This window comes from Lepisosteus oculatus, chromosome 4, assembly GCF_040954835.1.
Source record: "Lepisosteus oculatus isolate fLepOcu1 chromosome 4, fLepOcu1.hap2, whole genome shotgun sequence".
NCBI classification, from domain to species: Eukaryota; Metazoa; Chordata; class Actinopteri; order Semionotiformes; family Lepisosteidae; genus Lepisosteus; species Lepisosteus oculatus.
Window position 1 is genome coordinate 19,875,465 of NC_090699.1, and position 27,690 is coordinate 19,903,154.

At 38.4% G+C, this 27,690-nt stretch overlaps 1 protein-coding gene across 8 annotated transcripts in view; it reads right to left on the minus strand.

Annotated features, from left to right (window-relative positions):
• Window positions 1-3,249: 3,249 nt before the first annotated feature.
• pax2a (paired box 2a) overlaps window positions 3,250-27,690 on the minus strand; it is a 44,484-nt gene continuing 20,043 nt past the window's right edge. For 3 of the 8 annotated variants that reach the window (XM_015346440.2, XM_015346442.2, XM_015346441.2), the window contains 6 exons: window positions 20,029-20,204; window positions 17,475-17,595; window positions 11,323-11,532; window positions 8,728-8,829; window positions 6,534-6,620; window positions 3,250-5,624 (listed from right to left, as the gene is read on the minus strand). In XM_015346440.2, the coding sequence (XP_015201926.1) occupies window positions 5,503-5,624; window positions 6,534-6,620; window positions 8,728-8,829; window positions 11,323-11,532; window positions 17,475-17,595; window positions 20,029-20,204 (818 nt within the window). In that variant the 3' untranslated portion in view covers window positions 3,250-5,502. Of the gene's footprint in view, window positions 5,644-6,533; window positions 6,621-8,727; window positions 8,830-11,322; window positions 11,533-17,474; window positions 17,596-20,028; window positions 20,205-27,690 lie in introns of all 8 variants that reach the window. The other 5 variants (XM_069188915.1, XM_015346446.2, XM_069188916.1 and 2 more) reach the window with 3 other exon arrangements.

Genomic DNA, 27,690 nt, shown 5'->3' on the forward strand with positions numbered 1-27,690 from the left:
CATGCTTTCCAGGTCTGCTAGAGAGCTTATAATATAAGCTCAGTTCACAGTTAAGACAGTTCACAAGCTCCACTTGACTTACTTTCAGGGAACAAAGTAACTACTTTACAAATAGCAATGCCAGCTCTACTAATGATAGGGAATACTGCTCTACAGAGAGGATTCAAATGATATTTTTTACAGAGCACTAATAACATAATAATTAATAACTGTCATGGCACTTACAGGAATGTATTTGCTTTACTAAGAACATAAGAATGTTAACAAATGAGAGGAGGAAATTCAGCCCATCAAGACCCTTCGGTATTTACTGCTTAATTGATCCAAGGATCTCATCCAGCCATTTTCTGAAGGCAGTCAAGTATTGGCTTCAGGTATTCTACTAAGAGAAGAGGGCTGTTTGTTCTCTGCTACGTGAACCAAATCACTAGTGCTTGGGGCTCCAGTCCCCATACCAGTGTATAGTGGGTGCAGAAGGCTGCTGTGGAAGTAATGAGCAAAGCACTTGACTCAACTTGCTCTATCGCCCTGCTGTACAAACACGTGCTCTCCTAGCATTTATCAAAGACTCGAGCAGGATTTGCTCTCATCTAACTGGTGACGACAGCGCCGTAGAGACATTATAAACGTGCACAAAACATACTTCCTTGAGCCCCAAATCCCTCTTCATCGTCACTTTCATCCCTGCCACATGAGGCGTGTGGATAAATAGAAGGGACACAATTAACAGCGCGGTATCAAAACTGTCACACCTGTTTTAACATGAACACAAGTACTGTACCCGGCTGTTGTAAAGATTGTAAACACTCTGTCACATCTTGATATTCCGATCAGGAGTGTTTGCGACTATTCATAGGTCATTGGCGTTGCAGACCTCCACCTGCTTCAGCTGAATGAATCTGAATCGGGCTGAACAAGTGGGCTGAGAGCTGTGTTAAAATGTGAGTCCGTGTCCTGTGTTAGTTGTTGGGGTGTTTAGATACTTGTTGAAAAGTAGTTTTGGTGCAGAAGCTCGATCGCTTGCAATAAACCACTCCTGATTCGTAACAATCAATATCATACTGGTTTAATTAATTACTAAAAAAACAATACAAAAGCACCTGACATTCAGAATTCAGTCCATTATTGACTGAACACAGCTCTAAATACTGGCCACCCAACAGTATTTTATAAAACATTAGGGGTTTCTAATTGAATTGAATTTTAGTATACATTTTAAAGACAATTTCTCAGTTCATCTGGTAACACAGAAGTTGTTTTCTGAGAACTTCATCAGGGTTCTGAAGATAGAAATGTTGTTTTATATTATATGTTGGAAAGTATTGCAAATCTAGTCACATTTGCAAAAGTAAAACATGTAGGAACCTTTTATGAAATGTGCCGATCTTCCAACAATTTGGCACATTTATGAAACATATATTTCATCAGTAGTATGCCTGATGTTAAACCTGCCTTGTGCTTGGTCAAAGGTTTCCTTTAAAAACATTCAAAGTGTGCTCAATTTGCCTCAAAAAGGCTAATGGTTGATTAATGTGGATGAAATACAACAATTTTAACTTTTAAGAATTTACTTTGATTTAAATTTATTTTGTATTCTGCATTGGGCAAGCTAATGTGTATACAGTATGTTTTATATCTATTTTGTATTTACTATTAGTTTTAAATATTTGTCATTTCTGTATTAAGTGTGATCATCATCCCCTAATGAAGCAATGCTTTTATTTTTTTTAAAGAACTACCCACATGCATTTTTGATTATGAAATCAAATATTATACTACACAGTGTATGTTACACCCAAACGAATGAAAATATCCAGGTAGGTGTACTATGGACTACATTCACTTGTTTGCGTTGCTGTAACATGAAAAATCCCTTTACAAATTTCACTGATCTATTGATCCACTCAGATAAGATTTATTAATCCAAAGAATTGTAAAGTTGGATATGTAAGTTGTGAATATGTAATCAACACGCACTCACACACACTTAAAATAGCAACATTACCTTCATCGCACTGAACAGGAAGTTGGCACCTAGAGGTGCTCCCTTTAAAACAACAGGCAAGCTTAGGCGCCTCTGAATTCAAAAGAGACCTTGCAATGAAGCAGTTAATAAGAAGTTACTCGTGATTCTGAGTTGACATACAAAAATTTATTTCTCATGTGCACAAAAAAATCTGAACAGAACTGGAACAATGATTGAAGCCATGTGGCTTTAGTTATAGACCATCAAAAATCCTTGTTAAGATCTGTGACACATCCCTTGTATCATCTTTACAACCGGAGGAGACCCATTCCTGCTGTTGTCAGCTGTGCAGTCTTACTTTTTATGCCTGTTTTTTAAGGTGGCACAAATGTAGTACCCAACCATAGCTTTAGAGTTCAATAAGAAATAGAGCAGTTTATTGTCGAATCCCAAGTGCAATATGACTATGATCATTTCTTCTTTCCAAGTGAGGGGCTGCAATGCTGGAAGCACAGTCTTGCTGTTTGATATTTCTGCCAGAAGTTTGCCGGCATTATAGGGTCACCTGATTCAGATGTGACATTCACCCAAATAATTACACGAGAAGAGTTTTCGATGCAGGCTTTGTCCAGGATGTTACTCTGCTGTGCGCTTTTAATTTTATCCCATTGGGTGTGTGTGTATGAAAAAGCATGCAAACTTGACCACAATGAAGTAGGTAGGGTGATGTTGTCACTATAACGTCTAATGGTCACAAAAATAAGTTGCTTTTTACTGAGCAAGGAAAGGCCGGGCTTTCTCATCACTTCAGTTTAAACATAGTTACACACTTCACAATGAATGTGGAATGAAGGTCACGTTTAGACAATAGTTGTGACAACAGTCTTCAGAATCAGAGAATGAAAATATATATCTTTTTCTTTTCCCTCTGGCAAGCACATCAGTAATTTCAGTTTTTTAAAATTGAGGGTTGTGTTTGACTTGGTCCAGTGGCAGAGCCCAGCAACAGAAGAAATTAAAAAAAGCCATTTTCTTTCTTTGCATAGTGATTTAAAAAAGTCATTGTGGGAAAAAAGACAAAACAACGCAACCAAACCTACAGGTGATGACTGTCACGGCCTGAATCCCTTGAACAATTTGTAGGAGACTTGTGAGTTTGTAGGTTCATGCTGTGCTTGGTCTTTTTGTAGACCACAACCACACTTCAGACACAAATGTGATGTCACTTTTGTCCTTTTTATATCTACAAATGGGAGAAGTAAATTAGTATTCATGTAATGCTGTAATGCTCAGGGTGTACGTGATCTTATATACAGAGAAGAATTGTCTTCACATTATACACAAATTATTCTACAAAGCAGCAATTTGTTGCAAATAACATAAAATTAAATAATTGCTAGAATTCACCTTTTCGCATACAGAGATTTAATATGCATAATGATGTTCTTTTTTCTCTGCATAATATTACCACATAAACTTTCAGTGTTGACTAGTTGGTTTTTACTATAATACTGCTTTTACAATGCATACACAGACTGTAAATAAAATATTAACAAGAACTAAGTCTTTGGCAAATGTGGTAAAAAGTTACATTCACTTTACATTTTTAGGAGCAGTAAGAGTGAAAAATTTCACCACTGAAAAAATATTGTTGTTTTATATTCCTTCTTCACTGCATTACCTAATCTTTTAGTTTAAAGACTAGCGGAACTAACAATAATTGGTTGAGTTCTTACAGTTGCTTTCTAAAACAGAAAACTGCTGTAATGATGCTTTATACTAGAAATGTAGATTGTAAGGCATTAACTGTGGTCTCAAACTGTAAGACTTGAGATGGGTTTTTTTCAGTTCATGTCTTGAACTAATCTTCATGGATTCAGTGTGAGGGGGTTAGGGTATATCCAGTTTTATCACTTAGAAAATAATTTATGATCCATTTTTTTAGTAAAATTTTAGTCCATCAAAATAAAGATGCCCTTGTTCTTTTCTGCAAGTGATTGGGGGAAATGTGTTGCGTGAATATAGTGTTAATCTTGTTCATTATTGATATGGCTTGAAGCCTGAGGCCTGACAGAGTCTACATAAAGCCAGCAATGCAGTAATAGTGCCTGTCACAGCTGTCTGCATCTTAAACAGCTGCCCTATGCAGTATGTGCCTCCGTCTAACTTTCATACCTGGATGTTGTCACAAAAGCTGTTTGCTTTGTTCTTGTTTTTCATTATAAGTGCAAATAGTTACAGAACACCTTTAAAAAGACACCTTGTCTTAATTTTTTTTGCTAAAAAATAGAATTTTGGACTAAGGCTTGGAAGCCAGTGTACATGGAGGATGTAACATAAATTTAGAGAAAGATTTTAAAATGTTTGCTTGTACTGTATGTATGTTATAACTGTAATGACTACACCATGTGAATCTAACCAATGCAATGGCATGGATAAGTAATTTGTAAACTTCAATTCAGGGCTTCTTTAAGTGCCAGCTCTGATCAATTGATATATTTACACACGTTTTCAATGAAATGGTTGTCTATACTGCCCTACAGAAAAAGGTAGTTACCAACAGTGAGCTCTGAGTGTTCCAATCCTATAGTGTCACACCTTCAGATAATAGTGCAAAATAAGAACCAACAAAGGTCAGATATTGCATGGAATTGGATCATTTGCTCTGTCTTTAAAATACAAAAATGAAATGAAACAAATTAAAAAAAAAATCAAATGATCCTGAATGTTCAAAACAACAACGACAACAAAAAAAACGACCTTCATAATAACATCAACAATGATAAAAAAAATAGAAAAAATTAATTTAAGAATATATTTACTCATTTAAATTCTGGTCGGCAGAAGACCATGATGTGTCATGGCTTCCTTTATTTTTACATTTTAGTTTTTACAACTGATTGTGTATCACATAAAACATGTCCACATAATCCTCTCATGGCATCATCAGTAAGGAATATACTTCGTTAGACGTGCTGTGCTGCTTGTCAGAAAGAGTTTCTGGAATCTGTTGACAAGGGGACGGCCCACACTGATGGCTCTGTCTTTTCCACAGAATGAATGTGATGTGCAGTCCTCTTGGTTACAGCGCGCAAGTGAAGGGAGCTGTGCCAGGCAACTCAGGAGAGTCAAAAGATTCTCTGCTTCGGAGTAAACTGCTGCTTTCAAGTTTGAGTCCGTTTGCAAACTTTTAAGAGGTGAGATCACAGTCAGATAAAGGAATGTATTGATCCATGAAAAAAAAACAACTAAAAAGAAAAAAAATCACATCACGTTTTTTACGTTGCCTTCTTAACAAGCCTTGTTTTTCTTCTTTTTTTTAACAATATATATATATAATCTCTCAAAGTCTCTTGAAATTTTACAGTCTTGCAGATTGAAGCATAGGACTGTGAACTTGGAAGGGCCAAATAGTGTGTGTGTGTTTTGGTGTGTGTAGTGGTTGGGAGTCCCTGTTAGTTTGTCCTTCATAATGTAAGCAAGAGACAGTAGGAGGGTTTTGGAGCGGTCTTCCATCTGTTTGCCCTTAATGCTGATCAGACTGGTACAATATGGAGGCCATACCCATGATCCTGCAGTTTGATTTGGTTTCCATGGTAACTAGTGGCGGTCGTAGGCAGTGGCAGCAGTGGGAGGGGCGGAGCCTCTAGATGCGGCACTATAATAATAAGGGGAACCTGAAAGTTAACACAGGAGAAGAATGGACCGGTTGAAAAGACACAAAAGTGCGACATAAAAATTTATAATTCATGCACACTCCAATACCTGTGATTTAGATGGAGCAAGACTTTAACTCACATGGAAAATAATAAATTAAATCGCTTTAGAATGAGAAAAAATTATTAGGTAGAACAGATGTGAGGGGGACGTTTGTGTTGTTTTTCTATTTATAGGTTTATTGTTGAGACCAATATTTGAATTTCATAAACATAAATATAACATAAGCTAATATCCTAAAGCCAGTACCATAGCTTCTTTCAAGAAGCAGCTGGATGAGATCCTTTATCAATTAAATACCAACTACCAAACGGGTTAGATGGGCTTCATGGCTTCCTGGTGTGGCCTTACAAACACATGGACATGTATTTATTTTCAAATTAAATTGACTTTGTAAGACCAAAATTTATCTGATGGTATTACATCTGCAAAAACACCATTCTCATTAACATACTCATCTTAAAACTGATTGATGAAGTTTATTGGCGAAACATTAAAAAACTCTAGATTGCAATTGGCTTAATTTGATTTTATTTTTCCACAGACAGAACTGCTCATTAAAAAAGGCACAACATGTAAACCACAAACGCCACACTTTTATTGTCAATTAATATTGTAATTATACATTATTTACTTCATAGTCAGATGTAATTGCTTTTGCAATGAACATTTAGCTGCAAAATAAATTATTCTCCTTTGTGTCCTAACTGTACTTTCACTAAAATATTGATCAGACATGAGTGTGGTATTTTATTAACATGAAAGAGTAATTATTAAAAGGGAAGTTGTTATAAGAGACAATAGCAGTAGTGCATATGCACAAGAAATATGCCATTTTAAAAATACTCACTTAATAATGCTGGGTTGCTGAATCTCCAGGCTTCATTGTAGGTTGTGTACTGTGGATGGGTATAGGGGTTTCCAGAAAACTCACTCCCTAGAAAAATAAATGATAAGATCTCTATTTTTGAATTCTGAAAAGCATGTAACAGCAAAACAAAAAGGAAAGGGTTTCTGCATTGGGGATTTGTAGTCTGTTCTATGGTAAATAGTTTGTTTTAGAAATGTAAATTGTGATGTGTTTTCTTCCCACTCTGCTTTGAAACAGTGTAATCCCTGCTTTGAAATTCTTTAACAAAAATCAGTGCATCTGAAATTAAACCGTTGGACTGCAAGCCCTTTAAAGATTTTGTTTTTTGTGTGTGGTGATCATTTCTCCTGCAGGAGTACTTCCCTTCAATTTATTACTCAGTGGATCCTTTGGTAGTTTTAAAGATCTGTCTTTGTTTCCTTGGATATGAGTTTAGAGTCTTCTCCCTGCTCTATTTGTTGAAGCAGCCGTTTAAACTCCTGGGGCCGTGGTAGGAAAAGGATTGTTGTAAAGATTTCTTTTCTCTCTCCACTGATTTTTTTTTTGTATGCTGCAGAATTCCAGTTTCAGGAAGTAACTCAGACCATGTCAGTGAGCAATGCTGTTGGTCCAACACGTTTCTTTCTTTTATGAGACAATAAAGGCAAGATTTTATATGAAGCTGGTGAAGAATGGCTTTTGGTTTAACAGTGTTTGGGGCCTGTCACTAAATCTTAGTCGGTCTGTGCCCGACGAATGGGGTAGTGCACAAAATGTATAGCCTTAGGATTAAGAGGGTTTCTGAGCCTCACATTACTGTGTGTGACTGATGAAAATGAATGTTTGATAAAAAACATATTTGAAGTACTAGAAAAGACATGTTTTCCAATGGAATGAAGTCTGTCACAAAATCAAATTATCAAGCGGAAAACAATATTTATGTCACTGTATGCAGAGGTAATGCATAAAAACTGAAGCTTGTTTTCGTTTTAGATATATAAATATTTTTCTGATAAAGTGAGAGAACATATACAAGTCCCCCATTTTATGTAAATCGAAATCACCTTGCTTTCCCGAATAATGTGTCCTAATATTTTTTCACACAGGTGAATGTGTTCTTGAGAAAATGCTGGTGCCATTTTTGGTTTAAGAGAGGGCTTGAGCTCAGTGGCGGATTGCATCCTGTTGGCTGGAACTGGAACTCTGGCCTGGTCCCTGGGAGATAGTGATTTAAATATTTACAGGCCTCCCCTGCCTCTGTTTTGTGACCCTTAACTGTCTGCCATGAACCTGAACCGCAGGTTAAGTAGAGGCGAAAGAGATACGCTCTGTAGCACTGGGGCTGGAGGACGGCTGAAAACAATGTTTATCGACGACTTGTGAAAGTACGCGCACAAGGGGATAATGAGCTTTGGAAGTGAAGTGTAACTGAGAGGAACTGTCCTATCTCCTTTCCTCTGATCAGTTATTGAGCACATTTAATTTCCTCATCCACTTCAGATAAGTACATTTACAGCTCTGAGTCCCCGGTTCTAGGTCAATGTCACTTGGCATGCAGAGTCATGTTGCTGATCACGATCTAAAATTATTATCTTATTGCCATGAAAAACAATAACATCAATAATGAATTTCAACTCCTACAAGTATTCACTTTCTGATTTATAATCTGTATCCTAGAAAACTATGCAATTTTTAAAACATTTTTCCTGTACCTTTTGAAATATACATATATATCTCCCTTGACTGAAAACTATGAAGTTTTAAAACTTAACTACAGGAAGAGCATTTTCCTTAAATTTTAATTGACAAGAGTCATTAATACACATCTTAGATTAATTTAATCAAGCCAGAAAATTCATATTTTGTTGATATTTAATATATAAAAACGAGTTTTTATTGGTAATGTCTAGTCTACATCACTTTATGTTCTGTACATTTGAAAACTGGATTTTCTTTAATAAAAATTACCTGAAAATGTTAGAATATTTTTTTCTCTTAAAGCTGTGATTAGTGAATACACAAGCTGTTAAAATGTCACATATGTGAGTATGTAATATTTTAAAAATTGTATGAAGTCAGTAACAATTTGGCAACTAAGATGCCTATAAACCTCACATTTTGTATCTGAATTTTCAAGGATTTTTGAAATTTCCCACAAATGTTCCAAAGAATGACAGAGTAGGTTTTCACTTACCAGGAACCATTCCTGCAAGTGTGGAGGTGGGATAGCTTCCCTGTCCAGTGGGCGGCACATGAGGTGGGTATCCAGGTAGGGTAGTACTGGCCATCTCCCGACCTGGACAGAAGGCAGACCAGAACAAAAATTGACTTTTTGAACAGCTTCCCAGAGAACATAAAATAACTGGTTTGCTATTTAATAAAGAAACCGTGGAAGTGTAACCAAGAGAAACTGTACCTTCCCAGTTTATACAGTGTATTCTGTCCTCTCTACTGGTACAGGTCTCTTTGTGGAGCAGTGGTTCGGGCTCTAACTACAAGGTTGCAGGTTCAAATCCTCAGTAGAACAGTGCTGTGGTACCCTGGAGCATGCCCCCCCCCCCCCCCCCCCCCAATATACCACACTATAGAAATAGGGTTAAGTGTATGTTGCTCTGGATATATGGCCCAACCAATAAAATCAATCATTAGTACTTCATTTCATCTGTTCCCGCTTGTCTCCAGAATAATATATCTGTCTACCTACCTACAGTAAGCTGTTTTGATTTCTCATTATGTTATTGTAAGGTGTGCTATTAACATATATGGAATTTATAAAACATTGTTTTACCTTATAGGTAACCTTATATTTAACAACAGTTTCTATTTTTTTTGTCCTTTTAGATGTGTTTTCCTGAGGACAGTCAAGTCCATGATGTCAATGCTAAAATTCATAAATATTTTTTTAACTACTTTCTCATTCTTCAGAAAAACACATTAAACATCTTCCTTCCACCATTTAAAACTTTGTCTTCCCTCAATAGTGTTCTGTACATCACAAAATAAAAAATCCACATGTGCTTTAATTAAAGGCACAATGACAAAGCCATCACCTGTTGTACACATTTCATCTGAAAAAAAACATCATTATACAAATGATATCATGTATAGAACAGTGACATGATAAATACACACTGTACACTCCTAAGGACACTCATACTCATATTTAACATGTTAATATATATCATATTCAAAATAAGACTTATTTATTCGAACATCTCATGGATTAAGGTGTGTAATAAATTAAAGAGAATAATTGCCTTTATGGTTACACAGTAAAGAAGAACAAAAGTAGATCTTAAAGGAAAAGTAGGAAACTGCAAAGTCTTGTATCAAACCGAAAGCACTAGCAGTCCCATTTACTAGGGTGAGAGTGCTAGTGAGTCTTGACTTTGTAAAACTCTTATAATGACTCAGGACAGGGCATTAGGCTGCACTGAAGATTAAATGACCATGGTCACGTGTAATCAACTGCTATGCCTTTTTATGTAGTTGTAAGCACATACAGTACTTTACAGGGCAATTGCAACATTTCACTTTAATAATGGTATCAGTGGGGGTTAGAATGTTTTGGAAAAACAGAACCTGGGCAGTTCTCAGGAATGGTGTGCCATATTGCTTCTTAAAGCCTATGCTTTTACACAGAATAATTCCCTGACCACACACCAAAAAGGCCCACACCATGTGAAATCCTTTTCTTCCTTCTCTATTGGATTTAATTCCCCATCTTCTCCATACATGTAGTGAAACCTTTTCATTTTCTGCTCGTTAACATCTTCCAAACTTTCTTCATTCTGAGCTTGTTTAACCCCAGAGACCCGACTTTCCAAAGCAGAGCACTTCGGTCATGGTAGAATCCAGAGATGTACAGCAGAGCCTTTGTGGCTCCGGTCCCTCTCAGTCTTGAGCATCATAAACACAGTGTTTCCACATTCAGCACTGTAATTGGTTGTGACGGTTGACTGTCCTACCCAAGCACCAGAGTGCTTGTGTTGCCGCACGTAGCTCTAGCAGATCCAAAGGCCGGCCTTTAGAGGCCCCGCAGATGATACATTGTTAGCAGGAGGAGCACTGAGGGTCAGGGGAAAATCATTTCCCAATTGTGCATTAATGAGGAAGGCAGCAGTCAAAATTGCTTTTGTTTACATAATACAACCCTGAATATTTTAATAAGGCTTTGTGGTATGCCTCACGACGTGGAGGTCCACATTCTGCTGTTAGGAAAAAAAACTTTGTGAGCACCTCGGAAGAAAACTCATAAATGTGTTACTTTTGCCTGCTTTTAAGACAAGCATCCATATGGCCATCTGAAGGTAGTCCAAAGCAGTGACCAAGAACAGGAATGTTTTTTCCCATGTAGCCATATAGATATACTACTATATCTCATGGCAAACTGATATATATATTTGTTTTGATTTTAAAATTTCACAGATTATGAAAAAAATGTATGAACCAGCAAAGAATGAACTGCAAAAACATTGCTCAGGCAGGCAGTGCCATCAGCTTTTCAGAACAAGCGTACTGAAAAAACGGAAGAAAACGGCAAGTTTCCTTTTATTTTTGTTGCGAGATTCTACTATCTCTGTCGCCATGGTTATTTCTGCCCTTTTTATAGTGTTAGTGAAGACACAAAGGAAGAGACAGATCCGTCGATAGCTGAACGGGAATTCATTTTCTTTGGCGTCGCATTCAGCAGTGTATTAACAGGGAATGGCTAATTGGACCCACAGTATCCTCTCCAGCAGCGGCTTCCCCACCAGCGCGGAGTACTGTGACTGCAGTAGGGATGTACCTGCTATTAAAGGTTGGCTTGCGTACTGCCCGTAGCTGGAGCCACGGTGGGCATAGGCACAGTAGGAAGGGGTTGAGGCGTCTACAGACACGGTGGGCTGGAAAGGCTGCAGCTCCGCTAGGCCTGAGCCCACCAGGGACGAGGGGGTGAAAGGAGCCAGCGAGGCTTCGTGCGGCTCCTGCTTTACACAGATGGAGGATGAATGGAATTCTGCCGGATGGAGAGAAAAAAAATACAGACAAAAAATAATGACGCACAGACACACACAGAGAAAAGAACAAGGGGAGACAATGAGCGGTGGGAGAAGGTGGAAAACACCAGACGTGACCAATGCTGGACGGGATGGAAGTAAAAGGGTGGAAATGCCCCGTGTCGGATTTTGAGGGATCTCAACGTCCTCAGTCAGGTGCGGTGCCTCGGACGTTTCGCAAAAGAAGACGCCGCTTGTGTGCGCACTGGTGTATCGCACGCCGAGGAGAACCGTGGACGCTTTGTGGTGGAGTCACGGCAGACAGGCCGCAGGTGAAGGTATAGTCTCAGCAGTCTGACACAGCGAGGAACGGGGGGCTCAAGTTGAAATGGACACACTGCGGGTAGGATAGATGTTTTCATAATGGCTTTGGAGCCCTTGTTATCATCACACGCCGGTGGCGGTTTGCTTCAGTGTTGTGTTAATGCACCGGAATCTCCCTCTTTAATCCCCTAATCCCATTGTTCTCAGAGTGCAGATGCCACCCCCTACCCACATACACCCCAACATTGACTTTGCTTTCAAGAAAAAAGAATCCCTCTGCAAATCCCTCTTTAAGGAGAGTAGGCAAACCCCAGTAGCAGTACTCTTTGCCCTGGATTTCTCTCGTGGCCAGGCTTCACAGACAGAATTTCTGGCTAGAGCTCACGGTGCTCTTACTGTGTTAAGTTTGGCTCCAAGGGTTCAAGCTGTTAATAGCGAACACCTCCCATTTCAAACCACACGGAAGCAATATGGTAATGTGGTGGGAAAAACAAAAAAAAATGTAGCTGTTGAGGGTGATCAGTCTGAATTCTGCCAGGTTTTTCTTGGACTGCATGTTATTGAGAGAACATTGTACAGTCATGGTGGTATGGTGATATTAATTATTATTAATAGTACGTTCATCCCTAGAGGTCCCCAAAAGCACTTTCCGAGCCTGGCAGCCATTGTGGACCAGCAGTCCCACTGTGTAACACATCAGGTGGAAAAGTGAGACATTTCTTCACCAGCTAAATTAAGGACAATTAGTGCAATCCTAGTGTAGCTAGTGTAAGCTAGCCAGAACTCCAGGGTCAACATCCTTGTTCTTACAAATAGCACCATGGGATCATTAACTACTGAACACTCAGGATCTCTCTTAACAATCTCATCCAAAGGATGGCGCCTCCTACTGCGGACACAACACCATGTCCCTAGTGAGCATACTGGGGTCCTGCATTAGAAGTTCTGTTTAAGAGGGAATAGTGCCACCTACTTGTCTACCAACACCACTTACAGCAGCAACCTGATTCTCTTTATAGGTCTCCTATTTCAGTACTAACCAGTCCCAAGCTTGCTTAAGATTCTGAAATCTGAAAACATCAGATTAGAAAGTGGTATAGTTGTTGTCAGGTTACACACAGGAATACAAGCAAGACTTATATCTAGCAATCAGATACATACGAACAAGAGCTTACAGTATATGCGGGCTTGCTTCTATAGGACTTAATCATAAAAGCATCTGTATGGAATTAGGTAGTTATAACTACCTAATGCTATTCTAATTTGAAACATAACAAGCCTTTTAAACATACCATGCTATGTTGTTTCATTAATTATAGAAGTCACAAAGGCATTTCACAATTGTTTTGCAATAAAAACTAAACAATCTTCTTCCTAGATTATTGTGAAATGCATTCTTAATGCTTTTTTTAGCGCAAGATATCTTTTTTGTAAGCAAATGTTCAAAAGCTGTACATGTTTTATGTCACTGGATTTCCTTTTGAAACATAAGCAGTCGATGTGAGTGCTGTTCACGGTACTACATGTCCTCTTTAAATTTTTTTTCAGTTTGCAAGGCTGGTGGGGAAGGCTCTCAGGACTGCATGATAACCTCATTAGCTGCTTCCTAACTATTGTTGTTTTACAACAGAATTGTGTGTCGAGATTCCTCATTAAGATAAGGGCTCCTTTATATGGAAAGCTTTAGTGACAACCCTCTTAGACCTAATGCCAGGAAATCAAACAGCCTTACTGGCCCCTTTCCCACACAAATCAATTCAAAAGTGAAGATTTACTCATTTAGTATAAATAGAATAAAGGAAGTTAAAGATAAAAATACCTTACTGCTTCATTAAGTGTCTAAGAAAAAAAGAACATTACTGAATGCCTTTATCCTTCTATAATTAAGGAGGCTATTGATATGTACTTTAATTTTCACTTCACATGGCTATAAAAACACAGAAAAAAAACAAAGATCCAGGAAGGTCTGAAGAATGGTAAAAAAAAGTCTAAAACATATTTGAATTACAATAGTTTGACCATAAAATATCTGCATATATAATTAAGTCATATTTTAAAAAATCTCCTGTTTAGACTACATTAACCAGTATCAGAATCAATCCAAAACTCTCATTAATTTTTTTATGACACAGCACCGTTTGCCAAAAATAGAACATAAATCGCAAGGCAAAAAAACAACAACCAAGCAGCAACAATAAAAACCATTTGTTCAAAGAATTAGGCGAGTGTTTGCACAGTGATTGTACAGTAGTTGCCTGACAGACAAGGGCACCACAGAACACTGACCTGAGTGTGGTGTTCTAGACCACTGAACTTTGAAACTAATAAAAATGGTGTTGCTTATTGTCCAAGAGACAAGATACCCCCCAAAAGGAAAACTGTCAGCTTGCGATTATTGGGATGAGGGAGAAACACAGACCTGTGAGAATCCTCTCCCAATACAGCAGCTCACAAACTCTTTTAGTTATTGCAGTGTTGCAAATATAGTTTCCCCAAACGCTTTTAGAAAACATCAACAACCTTTGTTCATTTTTTTCCCTGTGTGTTTTTTTTAGCAGTGGTGCAACAGAGTCATCAGCAAAAGTCTCTTTAGATGGGTGAAATATTAAATTTACCATGACAGGGACACCTTCATGTTAATAACAACAACAGCAGAAAAAAAAAATCTTTGACCTCCATCCATTCTGGTATATCCAGGATGTAGCAATTTATCACCAGCCAAAAACCCTTACACCCTAATTAATTACAACTAAGTAAAGAATGTTTGGAGAGCCAAATTGCTTTAATTCCCCTTACACTTGGTGAAAGTCATTCATTATCAAATCTGTGCTCAAAGGTTAGTGTGCTAGTGTGAAGACGAAATAAACATTAATTTCAGGCCCTCCAGTGTGCAGATAGAGGAGCAGTTTGTCATGAGACCACACATTAAGACCCTGAGGTTAGGTGGCTGGTTGTTGTTTGCAGTGCACTGGAGAATGGAAAGCCACACTTGAAACAAAAGGTCCACTGGATGGATGTACCTCAAGCAAAAATTACTACTTTTTTAATAGGAGTACATTTCCCTGACACTGTATTCTGCCTGGATTGAATTTCATTTTATATCAGTTTGAGATTACATTATCCACTCTTTTTCATGAATTGATGCAGAGCAATCTTGACCCCTGCCGAACCATTTCAATTTCTCAATGTGAGACCAAGGGGTGCCCACTGAGACTATACTATCCCACTGCAACCAGGATGCCTCGTATTAATAGACTCAGCAGGCACAATGCTTCCGGAGTTGTTTCTGTTGGTTCGTTTCTATCATCTCTAAAACATCACTTCAAATCTCAGGTAGTTAACTCATTAAATCCTCCACATTTCTACCGAAATTTTGAATTACACTCAAGTTTTTTTGTTTTGTTTCACTGTTACTTCACAAATGTAACATATAAAACCCACATTCACGTACAGTCACTTTTTGAAGATGTATTATAAAGGTATAATAAATAAAACCTCCTCTGTTTAAAGAAAAAGTCCGCCGAGACTGGCTCTTATCTGCACATCGCAGATGACCCCTAGCATTTCCACTTCTGAGACCATTTAATATAAAAACTGCTATAAATGCGCTGAAAATATTAATATAAAAGGAGGGTAGCTGCTTTCTGCTGAATTTAAATGATGTACACAATGCTTTAAATCCCTTTCTTATTTGAACTGCCTGCCTACTTTGCAGATACTTTTAGCTGTAATAGGATAAACAGAGGACACAAAAGATTTCTATCTTTCTAGCTTTGCAGTTCCCTTAAAATTCCAATCTCCGCTGGTAATGAAGAGTTCATGAATCATTCATCTTTAATAGATTATGCAAATCTAAGGACATAAAATCAACAAGATCAATAACTGCAGGCATTTTAATTGGCACTAGAAAACATTTTAAGAATGAACATAATCTCCAGCTCTTTCCCCTGTTAAGGCACTATTAATTCAAAATTGGATCCCTGCCTAAATGCAGAAGATAATTTAGCACCTTTTTTGCTTGGCTTCAATTCGGATTGCTTGGGTTTATCATATGCTAGTAAACCATAATATCCTGCTATTAACCAACCCCCAAAACGCTATACCTGATTAAAATACATTGCAGATTAAGTTATTAGTGTCAACAGTCACTAGGGGAAAATCAAGTGTAAAATTTTAAGTGCCAGTGACTGGGCAATAACCACAAATATAAAAACAAGCCCAAGCTTAAATCAAAATCTAATCAATATATTTAAAACTGCAAAAAGACTGCAGAGTTCAGCAATGAATGATTCTGCTATTTATTTTTTATTTGCGCATTTTGGATGATTTAACAACACTAACCTACTGCCAATTAATTTCCCAATTGAATACAATTGCATAGAGCCTTAGGCCCTCTCTTGCTGTTTTACGTAATGTTCCTATGTGTACACCCACACATACTGTATATATTATACACACACTTGTGTATAAGTATAAGAATCTATTCATGAAAGGGTTCAAATATTTTTAAAATATATCTTATTAAAATGTTCTAATTAATTTTGCCACGATTAAATATTTGAAGAACAGCATTACAGTTTAGTTTTTGTTTTCATTGGAAGTTAGGCATCCTTTTGTACCGGTAGACTGACAGGTAACCTTTGCCGGGCCCCTTTAAGGAGAAATACCTCCTTTTAAAACATCCCAGATGCAAACAAAGGCACCTGCCATGAAAGGTCTAAACCAGACTGGGCCTGCTTTGATACAAGTGCCAGAGCACCAAGGACAAAAACACACCTTTCTTCTCACGAGGCCCAGCTTGCTAGGGAACTCTACCTCCCACATATTAATGAGAAAAAAAAGGGATTTCTTTTCCACATAACACTGCATGGTATCGTTTCAGAAGGGGCACTGCAATTTTCAATCATCCTGTCTTCCCCCACGCAAAACTCATTGCCTTTGATGGCTCCTGCATAATTATGTGAATTTTAATAAAACCTCACTGTATTAATCTCATCCCGACACTTGGCTATCAGTAAACGTAACCTTCTTCTAGGTAATAATGGCAACTACGAAACAATATTTCAATTAGCAAGATAGTCATTAACCATGACAGACTGAAAAGTAGGTGTTGCTAGCAGCAAAACCAAATCACTATTAGATGCTTAATAGAGACTATTTCAAGCTTATAACCATTTAAAGAAAAACAATACATACACTGCATACATTGTGTACGCCAGTCTGCAAGAGATTACAATGCACTTTGCCCTTCTTTCAATGCTGGGATACTGTACAATGACTCAAATCATTCAGCCACATGTTCTGGCTTCTAAACAACGGTCTGTCGATTCACAGATACAGCTTTTGATGTCTCGGACCTGTCATACAGCTTTTAATTATAAGAAAGCCTTTTTCACATGATCCATTCTCCAAAATAAAGAGGGGCTACCTTACAGAGCAGGGTACTACAACCTTTCTGATCAGATATTACAAAGGGTCCTTTTCCGATAGAAAAACAACACATTGTAACACTTTCTAGCCCTGTCATGGGTATTAATAAAAGGACACGAGTTTAACAGCAGCAGCAGCAGCTAGATAAGGAGAGATTCCTCATCCCCAGTGGAACCTGCGGCTGGGCAGATGAATGGGAGTGTCCTACCTGTCACTACAGGATAGCTCTGTGACACGTTGGGTCCTAGGTCTGGGTTGGCACTGGCAGACAAGCTGGGCTTCACTTCATCAAGTCCAGGGTTCAGTGCTGGTAGTGAATACTCGTTAGTCTGCAAAGAAGTTTGAGGGATTAAACACCAGCATGAAGTTTTGCGGCAAGAATCGGTTAAAGCAAGTGTTTTCACTCAGCTTTAAAAGTATGGTGTCCAGGAGAATCCGTCAGTACGTATATAATTAATGCACATGTTGGGAATCTCTTTGAGGCAACAAGCAAATCAAAGTGGGATTTTGAAATGAGTGAAAAGACAAGGCGTCAGCTGTCTCTTTGTGCTTCAGTGCGATCATCCCCCTGACCAGTCAAGAGAGGAGACATTGCTGCTTTGTTGCAGAAGCGCACCATGTGGCTTTGTACGAATAATTCACCGTTTTTTTTTTCCTCAAGTTAAATCGGAAATAAGAAAAGAAAATTCCAAATGATAACGCTTCTTAATCCGAAATTCAAATGTGAAATTTCTAATGCCTTTGCTTGTCTTAAATGTTACAGAACACAATCTAGCAAATACATGCTTACTGTTGGTGCAAAGTTAAAACAGAGGAATGCTTTATTCCACTATAACTCGATTCTTTATTTCATCTTCCTGCAATGTTTTTGAAACAAAAATGAAAAAAACAAGGATTAACGGTTGATTTATCTTTTAATCGGCCACTATAGTCATTTTCATGCTGCTGTTGTTATTAATCAAATGTATTTACAGCAGGAGATTGAGGTGGATTCTTTTTTTAAGTTTCGAAATAAGATGGCTACTCTAATATGAGCAGATGTACATTAGTTTTGTCTTTTATTTTAAAAGCCCTCTTTCTGAGCGGTGCTCGTACATGTGGCAAACAGCACCCCAGCCCCCTATGTCTGAGCTGCTCTGGGGGCAGTAGCCCCCTGAGGACCGCCTGTGACCCCAGTCATGTCTGCTTCTATCCCAGATAAACTCTAATTGTCTGCTACAACTGTTCACTGGCACCATTGCGGATGTTGTCTTCTATTCTTAAGGGCTTCAGATGCACAACAGCCATTTTATCATGCAGATAAAGAAGAAAAAACGAAACAACAACTGAAAAGGGAGTTTTGAAAAGGACGGCCAAATGGCCAGCAGAAGTGTGGGAGGGGTGAATCCATTGAGTTTTGCTTCAGCAGAATGGGTTTTTAATGCCTTTCTTTAGACACCAGACACAGGCTAACAGGCTAACCTTTTCATGAGTTAAAATAGAGAAAAGCATCCATGAAAGGGGAAAGTGGTCTGATTAATATTACATTAAATTAAAACTGATTTTTCTGGACTGTTCCAGGTCCTTTTTATCCACAAGACTACCCTTTTCCCTCTTCTTTTTTTAATACTCTCTCTGCTTCTCTTTGTGATTGCAAGTCATTTCCAATTCGTTTTGGTATTGATCTTGCAGTAGAAATCAGTTTTGTAATTAGCTGCAAATTAGGCCTTCTACTAGGGGTGAGGGCTGTCCCCCTGATTTATCACCAGCGTAATTCGCCGCGATTGGAGAGAAATTAAAATGAACTCAATTAGGCGACTGCTTTTGCTTTATGGGTCTGACTTGGAGTTTCAAGGGAAAAATTAATAGTCTCTTGTTGTTTAATAGTCTAATGAAAGTAAATAAAGGTTATCCATTGTAATAAGCTCAGGGCTTAAAATAAAAAAGTTGTACCTATAGGGCTCTTTTTTTTCCTTGTGGATTGTTGGTTGGAGCGCTCCTTTTAATTTTGTCCATTATGATGGATAGCTTGCCATGTTTGCAGTTTTAACATCAAAAGAAACTAAAGGCAAATGTGGAGTTTGATAAAAATCCAAAGCGGAGCTTTTTTTGCTGTATTTACAATTCAGACAACCTCATTTAAATTATAAATCTGGCAGCACAAAATGCCTTGTTTATATCTTAACCATGGCATAACAGTGGAAAAACAACCACAAGAGTTGAGAGACCCACAAAATAAGACAGCAATTCATTACACGCTGTACTTTGTGTTATTTTCAATGATGTCAGTTTGAAGGATCTTATCTTCTAAATCAACAATATGCAGGGGAGGTTTTAGTGATACCCACCACTTTATCAAAACCATGTTATAATGCTGTGATTTGTTTTTTGCTTTTATTTTGTCCCATGTGCAATTCTGATTGCTTTTTAGCCAATACATCAAGAACATCCCAGCAATTAAATTTAATTTTACAGGAAAGTACAGTAGATCCTAAAGTAACATTTCAGGCACGCGTGCCATTCTGTTTCACCAATTACAATAAAGGACATGATTTGGACAAATTGAAGATTGAAGATAAATCGTAGGATACATTGGTATTTGGGTTTAATTAAGGATGAAAAAGAAAGGCGCACATGTTCACCACTGATTTTTTTAATTGAGCTTTTAAAGAGCACTTGCAGAGAATATAGCGAAAAATCTCCCCCAAACAGGCAACTTCTTCACCACGAGGGGCCCTCTGCCTCTTTGCTCATTGCTTCAGTCTGGATAGTACGATACTAACCTGCTCTGGCTTGATGTGCTCAGATGTTGGGAAGACGTCTGGGTACGAAGGCCTTTCAAAGACCCGGTCCAAGGCCTCGAGCTGTTGCTGAGTGAAAGCATCGGCTCTCAGGTGCTTCCGTAAACTGTCCACACTACCCTGAGAGTCACTGTTTGGGCCAGAACCATCTGAGCCATCTACAAGAAGAAAAAGCGACATGCGATTTTCTCTCCCCTGGAAGCTGCGCTCTAGTTCAGTTCACTAGCGTGCCACTTATATGTCTGTCTGTGTTTTTTCGGTGCGCGTTTCAGGGTTTGATAGATTAGATTAGAAATTGGTGCGTGACGCCAGCTCAGATGGATGATGCCACAGACAAATCCTAATGATAGCGAGAAGATGCTGAGTGGTGTTTGTCACCCTCATGCACTCTGCTAGGGTAGTGGCAGTCCCGCCCATCACAGCATTAGCACCAAGGGGCTGTGAGGAGTCTGTGGTAATTGATGGATTACCATCAGCGCAAATACACACTTGCTGGAGAGGTTATGTATTTCAGTGCAACCAGTAGCAATTATGGTGGGCTTTCATTATACATCCAGTTACAGAAGATTTTACTGGAAATCAGGGGCTGTAATTTACAGGTACAATTTCCTTTACAATTTAATACCGCTTTCACATAGAGATTGCTTTTCATTTAGGAAGACGGGGGTTGACACGAGCTGAATACAATTTTACAGCCCAGTCGCTGGTTTAATCACTTCCTGGGAACACATTCACAAAGTATGAGCATTTTCTCTGACTTTTGACCCGATTACCCCGCTATTCCAAGAAGGATACCTTTGCTTTTCCTTTGTCACTTGTGTAAGACACCTTAAACCTCTTACAAACCTCCACCCCCCTTGAAAATGCAGCATCTGTGCCTGCAGCCTCTCTGCTCTGCCGTTTATTCAGGAGGGCTTCAGCTCCCTTACAAATCTGTCATTCTAAATTTGCGGCAGATTATGTTCTCTCTTCAGCGAGAGAGTGGTGATATATGATATGCAAGGCCCCTATTGATTGCCTGATCTGGTGGCAGGAGGCAGCCGAAATGAACTTGAAATGAACATCATGCCTCAACTCATTGTGTGTATAATACTCTACTTAATCCCACATTTTTCTCTGCTATGGAATTCAATTGATCAATCATGTTTCACTGATAGTACCATTTCAGGGCGTTATTGCCATTCCACTCTGCTGCTTGACCTTTTTTCAATGGCTGAGGCCAGAGGATGAACCTGACTTTCATGAAGAACAAAATGTGTGGGGAACTGAATATGAGGCCAAAATAGTCCGCATGTGTGTATGAATTTAACATGTAACTGCTGAATGTTTGGCTCCGATATACCCTGAAATTAATAGGGTATTACACCAGTAACGCATACGTTTAAAGTATATTTTATTTTCAGAAAACAGGTTTGATTAAAAAAGTACCTTTTTTGTATATGTCCTTACAATTAAAAAAGCCTATAGATGCACACATGTCCGCACGATGCGACACACGGTTTAATTACTTCTTCTGTAAGAACTCTTTTGTAGATGTGATATTAAAATCACAGTAAACTCTTCGTGTTCCCCAGAACAATTTGAGCTCGGATCAAACAGCTCTTGATTGATGAGTAGCAATCTTCTCAAGTCCATTTCTTTTGTAATTTTCTGGAACCTTTCAGGGCTGCTGAAATAAACCGTCTTTATTCCTGTTCAGATTGCAAAATTCCTTAAATCGTCTTGTAAGTTACCAGTAATCTTTCACTAAATAAATCATGGAAACAATAAAGAGTTTATGGAACAACTATATATATATATTTATGGATATCATCAGTGCATTTGCATGACAGGATACGGTTATCTTGAAACGGGTCACGTATGTACACACATGGAACGTGATGTGTGTGCGTAAAATATTTGAATCTGAGATTAGGCGAGTACTATTAAAAATGGTTTATTCCTTTCTATCCCATTATTTCCTGTTGGATTGTAGTGTATATTTTTTCAGTATCCTGGGAGCCTGACCACATATCTCTGAGCAGGCGTCTCTTATGGACAGCTCCCTCGGGGGCCTTTCACACCACTGCCAGTTGTTACTGTATCAAACTCAATTGTTCTCTTTGGTACTGAAGCAAATAGAGTCATTAATTACTTTCTATCAGCTGGCCCGAGTACAAAACTCGATCAATAACCCGGCATTTGTCATTCACTATAGTGGAGCATGCTTCCCATACACAAAATAACAAACCTTGCAAGGTTTGCCTACAGAGGTAGCAGCATGGCAGTAGCAAGATCTTGTGGAGGTGTGAGGTTGTCTTCTTTCTTTTTAGTTGTACTAAAAACCCATTTCAAATGCCCCGTTTTACACAGGTTAGGCTCCCCTCACATTTTACTAAAATCTGAGCATTACAAAGCTGTATTTTGTACAAACCTAACTGATCCTCCTTGAAATATATTTCATAATGTTAAAATGCATGTGCCATGGTTAGTTCTGTTATTACCAACATCAGAAGAATTGTGTCTTGCACATGTAAATCAAGAGGACCGAAACTGTTATTGAAACTACAATGAAAACCAAGAAAAAGGCTACAACAATAGTTAATGACAGAACGCAGAAACAGAGAATTGAATTTAAAGGAAAAAAGTGCATCCTTCTGAAGCAGCTTTCTCAGATTAGCTGCGATGCAATATTAATTAACTCTAATCAGGATAACTCTGGGCTCTATATTTGAACAAGCCTCCCTCTGTGATGTTTTGTTGGTATTTTATTGATCATTGTCACACTTGAGTGTATTCATTTTGACATCTCTCAGTATTAACACCCCAGTAACAAGGGACCAGACTCTATCAGATCAGATAACCAGCTCTATAAAACTGGCTCCCCGGGCTTCACACCCAGGGGTCACGACCCCTAGCAGGAGGTGGACTGGCACAATTCTGTACTTGAGAGTGCTTGTCATGTACCTGCATTAGAGAGCAGACAAAAACTGTACAAGATAGTACCCTGAAACACCCATGTGGTATTCTCTCTGTTTTGTCCGCTTTTTGTACACGATCCTCAAGTGAAACTTGTTCCTTAAAAGAAACAGAAAATCTGAAACTGAAAACAGTGCACATGTTTTCAAGCCTGTGAGTAGCCTGTCTAAGCCAGACAGGTGTTGCTTTCTCTTCTAACTGAAGGAAACCATGTTTCCTTCTTTCATCTCATCCTCTTCCTGATAACATCTTATCACAGAAAGTGAAGCTTTTTAAAAGCCTAATTAGGCTTTGTTAATTCATTGATCTTTGTTTTAATTTAGTATCTGTGAATTCTCTAATCAGGTGTGACATCTTGTTCACCGTGGGATCCTGCTGGTATTTGCTTTACGACTGGCAGAGTCTCAGGGAGGTGAAGAGATGCACTCAGGGTCACACAAGTTCTTAGCTGCACTGTGTGGTTTCAGGGCAAACGTTTAGACTTTGAGCAGAAGTCAGTTCACGTTACAGCAGTGCACTGCAAAGCATTGTTTAACTAAAATATGGTCTTTTTCACTGTGTCTGAAAATAGGCAGATTGGCATATCATTTCACCATTGTTACCAACTGATAAAAAAACACAAAATAAAGAAATTAATTTCATTTTTAAATAAAGAATGTATTTTTTTAAATAAAAGATGATATATTAAATCTCCAAAGGGATTATTCCATTTGCAGATTTGTGCCCTAAATGTACTTATTGGGAAAAGATATAATACTGTGCATACTGCTCAATTTCAACTGCCTACAGTACATGTACATCTGCCTATGGTTTCCTTTTCTCCTGCTTTATAAATTTAGTCAATGAAATCACTGCTTCAGCACCTGTGAGGAGAGCCCTAGAAGGAGCCATCGTAGCAGCACAGGATGCAAACACTCACGTGCATTCAACTACTGGGAACAGACACCTCCACTCTGTTTCCCTAACTATGCTTGTTTTGAGAAACCATGCATTTATGAAACCCGTGGTGCAGAAAGGCTGTACTGCAAACAACTGTATCAAAAGAGGTGGCAGCAAAACCAGGGCTATTAATTTCATGTTACGTTTCTGCATGTTGACGGGGTTTATTAATTTAATTTTATCATGCCGAACAATGCACTGCCTGACAGTGGTGAGCAGGATTTTTTTTTTTCCTCTTCCTCGTTCTCATCTACCCACATGCATGATCGTGGTGTACTCCATCATTTAGTGCTGCTGCCTTGGTGGTGCCGTGTTCTGGAACACAATTAATGCATTTTTTTTAAGCTGGTATCGCATCGCTCCATTAATTCTCAGCATCAGTGCCCATAATTGACTTTTTTTCTGACATGATTTCTCTTTATGTGAAATCCTTCCTTTTATTTTTTAGCGTTCCACGGATCCGGCGGTATCATTTACAGCCAATCAGGTTGCTTAATGACACGTCTTGTTGAATGCAGATGCACCTCTGAGTGTGACAGGAAAGGCCGTCAACTGTTTATGGGTTTTAATGTGTTCGATACAGCCGTGGAGCTTTCTGACACAATATTCCACCAAATGCCAAAAAAACTAAAAGTATTTTTTTATTGTTGTTGTGTTTTACCGAGAAGCAATTACATCAATAAAATCAGCCCGATCTGAAAGGTTTACAATGCCTAACTGATTAGAGCAGTTTTAATAATGGTTTACTCGGTGTATTACTGTTCAAGTTGCTTGCAACAGAGACTTTTGGCAAACATTTACTTCTTTCATTACTTTCTTTACATTCATTTCTTTAAAATCATCTGCAGTCACTCAGAATATTTAGTAAGCTTTTATGTGAATTAATTGGGTTGTTGAAGTTGGCTTTTTTTTTAAAAAGAGAAGGAAATTAGAAGTGGCACCCCTTGTTGTATCTGCATAGGTGAACAAGCATCATGCATCTGTGCGAGTACCAAGCACAGTTTCTGTAGGGGCTCTTCTGTTTCTGTACTATGCTGTCTCATTGTTATTTCTTCATAGTGTGTTAAAGAACTTTTCTTGTAAATAGAACCCTAGAGTGACAAACGATTTTTCACATACAAATTAGTCCTTGTAATGCTAGGAAACACAGTATATGCTGTATTTATTCAAAATTCTCATAGTTAACATGGGGGTTGAATTCACATTGTGTTTTACAGCGACTTAAGCACATCGATATTTTGAATATAAGGCCCGGATTTCTAGATTTGGACATTTGGATTCTATTCATGCATTGCGGGCATGAACTTGGAGTCCAACATTGCAGAGATGTTTTATTCTAGACATAACTGTTGTATCCTTTCAATCACATTGCTGTTGTCTGACCTGGACATTCTACCTCTTATATCAACCCTGTGTCCCATGCCTCCCCCTCAACGGGCTAGCTCTTCAAGGTGTCAAGACCTTTATTTTTGTGCATGTTATTTATTACAGCCAGCCTCCACCCACATGTCCTGGGAAGGTAAAAACACATTGGAAGCCTTTCAGAGCCCACATGTGAAAGAATTCCAACAGCTAGGTCATTGCAACCAGCACACTTCAAGTCATTAACCTTACGTCTAGCGCAAAATCAGATCATCATTCTTTACAGCACGCCTACATAGCCATCCTACTTTTTAGATATAAACGAACATGTGCAATTAAACACCTTTCTCCTTTCAGACAGTTATTGTTTCTCTTTACTGGATTCCAAGAAAATATTTTTTTTACTTCTTCTTCCACCTCAAATGGTACAATCAAGGTGAAAGATTTTGATCTGTAATTCTGTTACAGTGGTTGGATGGAAAGCCATTGACTGGAATTATTTTTCTTAGGTTGATCAGTCTGCTGAAAAGATGAATGCAGACAAAAGTATCTCTCCTAGAAAAGTACAGAAACTGGTGTCCTTACTTAATTTCAGAGCCTGCATTGAAAAGCATGGATTTTCCATCGGATTTTTCCCTCCCTTTGATATTCCCTGAAGCTGATGTAACTTTCATGGTCGTGATTGTTGGATAATTTGGAAAAACTACATACACGAAAAACTGACGTGCTATGTTGAGACATGACCCTGTTAAAGAATTTCTCGATGTTCTTCAGGGATGTAGTGTGACATTTCTGTCTTTACCATTAAGTCAACAGACTTGACAATTTTGGCAAAAGGATTACAGTTGTGCTGTGAATTTTAGCCATGTACTCGAATGACCTTTTGAACCAAAGCTGTTATTCTTCTGTAAAGATCTGGATCTACCGATCAGCATTCCTGAAATTAGATAACCTGCGCTAATCCTGCAAGAGCAGTGCCAAAAGTTAAACAAAAAAGTTAAATCAAAATTCCAGTAATTCACTGTGTGTTCCTGTTTTTGCTCTTATTCTGTAAATAAGTAAAAGCGGTCAAGTCAAAACAATACCTCACCCAAACTTAATTTTCCTGGCCTAGTTATGTGTCCGACAGGCAATATCATTCTGTTTTACATAATGAGATACACGACGAAATCTAGCTATGGATTCAGGGCCTACAATGGAAGCAATAAGTGGAGGCACATACACGGATGCAGAAGTAATTGGTTTATATATCTGCAAGCAGTGATACCAATCTTTACACAGATAGAACTGAAGCCCAGTCTTCTCCTCTAGGCTATTTCTTTTGTCTTTTCAATAGCTTGCACATCCGAGAGAGAGGGGAAAAAGGGAGGGGGGGGGTGGTGTTAATTTGTGAATTAATAGCTTTTCTCTGCGGAATTGCAAATTCTCTTAAATGTCACTTGTACAACGTGCAGGGGGCTATCCACCAAAGAAACAATCATGAGAACTATTCCCCCCACCCGACTTCTACTGCCAACGCCACCAATAGCCGCCAAGTGTAACATGCTACTTTTAATTTGCAATAACACATGACAATGGCAGATTAATGGCTCTTATGACACCTGTGTCCCTGAAGCTCCTCTTCCGAAGACCTGGTGTACATAACGTGTGTCACACTACATTATCTCAACATCCTTCTTTTAATGGGTGCCTTTTTTAAGGGCACTGCTGACTTGGAAGTTACAGAGAGATACAGAAACTCAGACTCCAGATCCTGTTGTGAGTCACATCAGGGTTAAAACAAGTACTTGTCTTCAGACTTGTGACTACATGGGCTACCAGTCTACCGCAATATTAACATACGTTGCTGCATCTGACTAGGTTTATTGCCTGCTTTGGTACATTTGTGTATATATTTTTAAATAGCTGTGCATTTTTCAGTTATTAATATCTAATCAAGCTGAGATATAGCAAGCCAAATGAGGCTCAGGCAGCCTAAGGCTACAGTAGCACTATGAAATTTAAACCATGTATTAGCTGTCGTACAGCCTCCCTGATGTCTCTGTGTGAAATAAGGACTAAGTTTAAATAACACATAGCTTTTTAGACAATTGGCAGGGTCTCAAATAACCAGTCATGAAGTCTTCATTAGGGCCTTATTATTTAAATAGTAAACAGTTCGAAGCAAAGGTAGAGGTACAGTGCATAATTTAATACTCACTGTTTATTACAAACCTGTCATCTAAAAACATTTCATTTCAGAATTACAGTGTTTCCAGACACTTAATGGTGGAACAATTGCACTGTATTTTTTTTAATCTATTTGTGTCTTTATTATACCTGTTTTAAAAGGAATGGTATGCTGCAGCATTAGGACTAATATGAAGTATGATAGGATATACCATC